General features: G+C 35.6%; 1 protein-coding gene across 1 annotated transcript; it reads left to right on the forward strand.

The window, feature by feature from the left end:
- Window positions 1-3,518: 3,518 nt before the first annotated feature.
- Window positions 3,519-6,772, forward strand: LOC123316743 (putative exonuclease GOR). Its single transcript, XM_044902958.1, has 3 exons — window positions 3,519-3,578; window positions 4,397-4,682; window positions 5,089-6,772. The coding sequence occupies exons 1-3, from the start codon at window positions 3,519-3,521 to the stop codon at window positions 6,204-6,206; spliced, it is 1,464 nt and encodes a 487-aa protein (XP_044758893.1). The 3' UTR covers window positions 6,207-6,772.
- Window positions 6,773-7,390: the final 618 nt, after the last annotated feature.

A 7,390-nucleotide genomic window follows, 5' to 3' on the forward strand; every position in this document is an offset into this window, starting at 1 on the left:
GTAGATCTTAATGAGATACCTACATAATCATAAAGAGCAACTCTTCTTGTAATTAATCTCGAAATTTCATCGACCTCAGTTCAAGCGTTCGATCTTGAAAAAAATATTTTTCAGGATTTTTTGAAGAACAAACTTCAACACGCTTCGCACATAAATGACACTTGTGCTTCGTCCCACGAATGACACTTGTGATTCAACTGATTTTTCTTTCACACTGAATGGAAAAATGAAATTGGGAAATGTCCCCGGTCCAATAAAGGATCTCCCTATTCCAGAACGTTTTGCACCTTTTGCCTAAAGGACAAAAATACTCCACCTTTTTCAGGATTTTCGAGGAACTACAGATCGTCACATAGGTGACATTTATGCTTCGCACACAGATGAACTTATGCTTCGCACATAAATGACACTTGTGCTTCGTCCCACGAATGACACTTGTGATTCAACTGATTTTCCTTTCACACTGAAAGGAAAAATGAAATTGAGAAATGTCCCCGATCCAATTAAGGATCTCCCTATTCCAGAACGTTTTGTACCTTTCGCCTAAAGGACAAAAATAATGGCCAAAACTGAATTTGACTTATTCTAGAGAAATTTTGATGGTAAATGTGCAGGCCGAAAGATATCTTTTTGAGTGAAGGAAACTTTTTAAAGGAAAATATTCGCAGTTTCATCTATGCATCATCCAGAACGCTTTTTGGTATACTTTTATAGTGTGGTCATTTTAATGTGTCTTCTTTTACTTCCCAGTATGGACCACTCTGCTTATCTTTTATGGTAGGCACATGATTCAAAACTAATAGGGAGATTCTTTGAAATTATGGTTCATAGGTTCAAATTGAAATTCTTTCGAGAATAATGGAAGAATGTTCCAGAATGTATGCATGTGCTGAAACGTGAATTGATTAAACGAAAGTAGTTTTTTTCTGAATCAGGATGATATACACTATACAGGGTGTGTTTCAGAAAGATTGCGACCTCAGACCTTTGTCGAAAACTGTTTTGTTTCCAAGACACAGGACGTTATATGCTATCCAAATAGATATGTTTTCGAAAAAGTTCGGCAGTCCATATATTTTTATCTTAGCTGGAGGCAGCCATTTTCAACAATTACTGTAATCCGACATGCAATAAAATTCAATGTTCGATTGCTCTACTCAAGTTTGTTTTCGAATATAAATAATGATTTTCAAGTTTTACTGAAAAGTAGGGCATCCTAGAGAAAACAGAGAGATTATTTTTGTTCTAAATTATATAAGAATTGTGGAAATGAATATCATTTTGGCGTACCTACTATTTTTTTCATGCAGATATTTTCAACGAGTAAGAATAAGAATATTGAAGGGCCTTAGGGACCTTAGATAGGTACCAAATTAGTGGTGAGATTCAAAGATAATTGAAAATTAATAGTGTTATTGTATATATGACAAGTTGATTTTGATTTTCGAGGAAATGGCCTAAACAGAGGATGTTGTCCCTGTATGGACAACCCTGCTCATCTTATGGTAGGCACATCATTCAAAACTAATAGGGAGATTCTTTGAAATTATGGTTTATTCAAATGATTCAAATTGAAATTCTTTCGAGAATAATAGAAAGAATGTTCGAGAATTTATGCATATGCTGAAACGAGAATTGATTGAACGAAAGTAGTTTTTTTCTGAATCAGGATGATATACACTATACAGGGTGTGTTTCAGAAAGATTGCGACCTCAGACTTTTGTCGAAAACTATTTTGTTCCTAAGACACAAGACGTCATATGTTATCCAAATAGATATGTTTTCGAAAAAGTTCGGCAGTCCATCTCTTTTTATCTTAGCTGCCGAATCTACGCGAATCTACCGGTACTTATTATTCCTTTGATAATTTCGGACCTTTGAATTTGACTACGTATTCTTCATTAATAAATAAAATTCAATTGTTTGAGACGTGAGACCATTTTAGTGTCAAAATTGGAAAATTGCAATTATTTGATAACTTTATTGTTCATGAGAATGAAAGCTCGAAAACTCTTCTCTATGTTATGGATGATATTGGTCATTTAACAAGGTATGTAGCCTACAAATAAAACAAAAAAGGAGCTCCATATTGGCCATATACCTATGTAGTTCTAAGACATTAGTTTATGAGTATTGAAAGTCGATGTTAGTCGTATTGTTTTCCTGGAATCCTCATAAAATTGACCGTTTGAAATTACGGTAAGTATCTTAGGTGATGCAAATATTTTACCCGAGGAGTAATGAAAGACTCAAAGGCGTAAGGGACATTAGGTAGGTACCAAATTAGGGGTGCCATTCAAAGAGAATTGAGCAAAAGGTCTAATAGTGTTATTAAGTATATGACAAGTTGATTCTGATTTTCGAGGTAATGGAGGGAGAACAATACGTATGCCTTAACGACATCTTTTACTTCCCAGTATGAACCACCCTACTTATCTTTTATGGTAGGCACATCATTCAAAACTAATAGGCAGATTCTTCGAAATTATGGTTTAAAGGTTCAAATTGAAATTCTTTCTAGGATAATGGAAGGAAAGTTCTAGAATTTATGCATGTGCTGAAACGAGAATTGATTGAACGAAAGTAGTTTTTTTCTGAATCAGGATGATATACACTATACAGGGTGTTTCAGAAAGATTGCGACCTTGGACCTTTGTCGAAAACTGTTTTGTTTTCAAGACACAGGACGTCATATATGTTTCTCAAATGGATATGTTTTCGAGAAAGCTCGGCAGTCCATCCCTGTATGGACAACCCTGCTCATCTTATGGTAGGCACATCATTCAAAACTAATAGGGAGATTCTTTGAAATTATGATTTATAGGTTCAAATTGAAATTCTTTCGAGGATAATGGAAGAATGTTCGAGAATTTATGCATGTGCTGAAACGAGAATTGCGTAAAAATAACTGAATAATATTATAAATAAAAGAGACAATCAAAATAGAATTTTATCAGGTTTCGAAAAAGTTGTTTTAAACTATTCTAATTATTCAACTAAGTTCTTCTCATATCAAAATTTTTCCTTCATATAAGATTCTGTTATTTGTTCCTTTATGATTTTATGTCATCTGAATCTAATTTGTCATGAAAGTATTGTTGTAAATTTTCTTGATTCTATTCACTTTTCTTTCTGATATCAATTTATGAGTTGTTCTTATTCTATTCAGATTATGTGTTACATACTCAATTCAATACTGTTTGTATTGACCGCTGAAATCTGACATGCACCCTTTCTTATCTTTAATACCTGGAACTTTCTTATATTAACGACCTGTCATTTGACTAATGACGAATCCACCCAAAATTTTTGGAAATAACTGAAGGGGTAGGTACCTGATGACCTGCGTATTAAGCAATTAGACTATGCAAAAATTTTGCCCATCTCATATATAAAGGGCCCAAAGAGGGTTCTTCAGATCATTCTTCGCTTGGTATACGTGTGATACAGAAGTGTTCTTAGTTGTGAGTAAAATTCAACGTGTTGTGATTTTTGTGATTTTTTCGATTTTGTCAAGATGTATCATCCAGATTTTTCAGCGTACGGCAGGCCAGCTATGTTTTTCGATCGCAGAGGGGTAAGTAAATTTTTGTTTGAACATTCATTGAAGTTGATAATATGTCGAATCGTAACGCCGAATTTGAATTCTTGAAATACATCAAAACTTTAATTTTTTTTTTTCTATCATTTGTCATTTTCGAATATTCGAATACGTACATGCGTACTACAGCCAATTTGAGTGAGTGCCAAAATTCCCAATAGTTCATGAAACGGCCGCTGAAGTATTTCTTGAAATATATCTGTCATCTGTCATTTGTCATTTTCAAATTTCGAATATTCGAGGTACATGCGTATTGTAGCCAATTTGACTAAGTGCCAAAATTCCCAACAGGGCCGAACAGCTCTTCAGATACTCAGTCTGTGTAAAGTTGTGATACAGAAATGTTCATTGTACGAGAATTTCTCCGTGTTTTGCTTCTTTCATTTTCGTCGAAATGTCGATGTTCGTTCAAGAAACTCGATTCCTTGATATTTTACAGTACGATAGCCAAGCGACGCAAAAGCCTATTTGAACAAGAAATTTTTTTCATGGCAACAGTCTGTATCTTTCAAACCGAGTCGATTCGTAAAAAATGGTAAAGGAAAAAATTGTTTATTTTGACCTCGAGAATCTACTGTCAGAATAATTTTCCAACTTCTTCCAAAATAATTGAAATAGCCCAGTAAACCACACCATGAAAAATTCATTACTTTTTCAGTAAATTGAGATGATTCAATTCAATTCAGCGTTTTGAAAATTCGGTCTTCCAACAACAATCATTCGGATTGTTGCATCAATTAAATAAAAGTTTGATTTATTCTGTGTCCCATACTAATCTTGAATTTTTTTTCCAGAATTTGGTACAGCCACCAGTTTGGCACACACCCCAGCTTTTACAGCCACCGATCCTCCATCCCAGACAACAGTCCATCAGTCTTCATTACAATAATGTGCAGCAACCTAATGTCTATGAAGTGAACGGTACCACCTATTACGGAACTGCCAACAGTCATATGGCTTCAGCTTCGGCGAATAAGCACCACAGAAGACCTTTGCCTGAAGAATGTGAAAATGTCAAGGATGAGAAAAGAAGCAGGAGGCACCACAATGATACTCAACGTCGGCATTCAAGTTTTTACGGTAAGTCGACCACTCTGGAATTACAAAAATAATGATATTATGTATGATTAGAACCAGGAGGGAAAGTTCTTCAGTTCACAAGTTTCATGCTTGTAACTACTAGTTTCGAGACTTTTTGAATTGGTCTCAAGACTTGAAAGATTCAGGGTTCAATGTTGAAATACCTTTCATAATATACAGTCTTTTCTTCTCAAAATAAGGTGGCTCAAATGAAAGTATCTTAATATGACATCTTTGAAAACCTGCAGACTCTTTACCCACCGCTGAAAAAAAAGTGCATAGGTACATCATAGAGCCTTTTTTTCTTTTCGCTATCTAATCTTCAAAATCCTCTAGATCCCTGACCATTTTTAATACTGAGATTCGGCGTCATTGGCGTATTCATCAATCAACTTTTATTTTCCAGAAAAACAATCTGATGCTGGCTCACCGAGGTGTCCTCAGCAGCAGAAACCATTAAAGAAGAAATGTAAGAAGCCGATTCGCTCAGCAAGGGACGAACGACCATCAGATTGTGGTGCCAAGGAAAGGAATAACCCCCCTAGGGTGGAAGCTGCTGTTTCGCCAGTGTTCGGATTGACCGAAGAACGACTGTACAACCTCCTCAACCAGTTCACCGTAGCTCCGGAGGATCTGTTTTCCAATGGTTTTCCACAGGTGGATAAGGTTAAGAACCAAGTCCGCCTGTACAAACACTGTTTTGGAAAACCTTTCAGGATCCCGAGGAGATTGGCTGGTATTGAGGAGGATTTTGATCGGAATTCACCGACCGCAGTTGAGAGGACCTGCGTTCGGTGTAACGATCAGTTCTTCGTCAACGAGAACGGTTACTTGACGAAACAGCAGTGCTTCTACCACTGGGGGAAAATTTCGTACTGCCGCCATACATGTTGCGAGAACACTCCGGGATCCAAAGGTTGCACATCATCAAAACACCACGTCTGGAACGGTACAGTGGCCGGGATCAACGAGCCCCTGCAAGGTTTCATAAGCACAAGACGCAGCAAAAAAGCAGAACGGAAGGTTTTCGCTGTAGACTGCGAAATGTGCTACACCGTGCGAGGCTTGGAACTTTGCAGGGTAACCGTTCTGGGTTTTGATGGTGCCACGGTGTACGATTTTTTTGTGCAACCGGAGGAAGAAGTTGTGGACTACAACACTAGATTTTCCGGAGTGACGAAAAGTGATGTGTATGGGGCAAATTCGAAAACTTTCCAACAGGTTCAGAGTGAATTATTGAACATTATCCACGAGGACACCATTCTGATAGGACACGCGTTGGACAATGATTTGCGAGTGCTGAAACTGGTCCATTCTAAAATTGTGGACACGTCTCTCATTTTCCCTCATGAGCGCGGTTTTCCCTTCAGGAACTCCTTAAAACAGTTGATGTCAGTTCATCTGAATAAAGCAATTCAGACATCCGATCATGGACATAGTCCATATGAGGATGCTCTGAGTTGCTTGGAGCTGATAAAGTTTAAGATACAACTGTACTACGCTGAGAGACGTCTCACAATTTAAGAAGAGACCAGTTCGCAAGATCTTGTCCAACAGTTCCGTGATCCTCATCATGAATTTTGTATATAGGTACAACACATGTGATATAAAACTAAAATTTTTATGTATATATTTCAATATTTTATATGATCTCAGTATGTTAGCTAATTGTTAATTCAATTGGTTGTGTTACTTTTAAATTGACCGCACTTATGTATATATGTATATATGTTTATATTTCAAATAAATCCTTGTTTTCTAATTGAATTAGGACATTTCAATTTATTACCAAACTTTTGATAGCAAACAGTTTGAAAAAATGTCTAAATTAGTTTCATATGATTACTATAAAGATGTTCCTAAACGTATATAAAAACAAACTGATTTTAAAACAAAATTGTATGAATGAATACAATTTTATATCGACAATTTTGTCATTTTTACTTATGGACAAATTTCTATCTATCACCGTCCACTATTTGTATATAATTGTAAATATCTACTTTTTTATGTTAATCTTAAGTTCCAATCATGGCTGTGCTGTCAATGTACAAATTATTTTATGAATAATAATAGAAGTTCTTTTCAAATTTTTTCTTTTATTACTTAATTGCATACGGAATACATACATATTTGAGGCTTACAGTTAAGCCTGCCTTGAATAAATCGAAGCAAAGCCTCCTATAACGCACAATAAAAATACCAATCAAAAAATATTCCTAGAACCATCATAGTAAAATATTTCCCTTCATGAATTCTGGACATCTTTGATGATATGACGAAATCAATTATCCTGCAGAAATTCCTTGAATGGATAAATAATCAGACGAGGCACTTATCTCATACAATATACTCTATAATTGAATCGTTTCAATATAATTTGATTTTTCCGTTAAAAATCAGAGTTCCATCATTTAGATATCCTTCCCAACGAAAAATCGTCGTAGATATTAATGAGATACTTACATAATGATAAAGAGCAACTCTTCTTGTAATTAATCTCGAAATTTCATCGACCTCAGTTCAAGCGTTCGATCTTGAAAAAAATATTTTTCAGGATTTTTTGAAGAACAAACTTCAACACGCGTATCTCCCAGAAAAATCATCGTAGAGCTTAATATGATACATAATCATAAAAAGCATTTCTTCTAGTAATAAATCTCGAAATTTCATCGACCTCAGTGCAACCGTTTGGTCTTGGCGAATCT

This window comes from Coccinella septempunctata, chromosome 7, assembly GCF_907165205.1.
Source record: "Coccinella septempunctata chromosome 7, icCocSept1.1, whole genome shotgun sequence".
Classification (NCBI taxonomy): Eukaryota; Metazoa; Arthropoda; class Insecta; order Coleoptera; family Coccinellidae; genus Coccinella; species Coccinella septempunctata.

Bases quoted from the DNA above. Each gene is read 5' to 3' on its own strand.
- LOC123316743 (XM_044902958.1), top strand. From the start codon at position 3,519: ATGTATCATCCAGATTTTTCAGCGTACGGCAGGCCAGCTATGTTTTTC. The intron at 3,579-4,396 runs GTAAGTAAATTT...TTTTTTTTCCAG, and splicing joins TGTTTTTCGATCGCAGAGGG to AATTTGGTACAGCCACCAGT. The intron at 4,683-5,088 runs GTAAGTCGACCA...TTTATTTTCCAG, and splicing joins TCGGCATTCAAGTTTTTACG to AAAAACAATCTGATGCTGGC.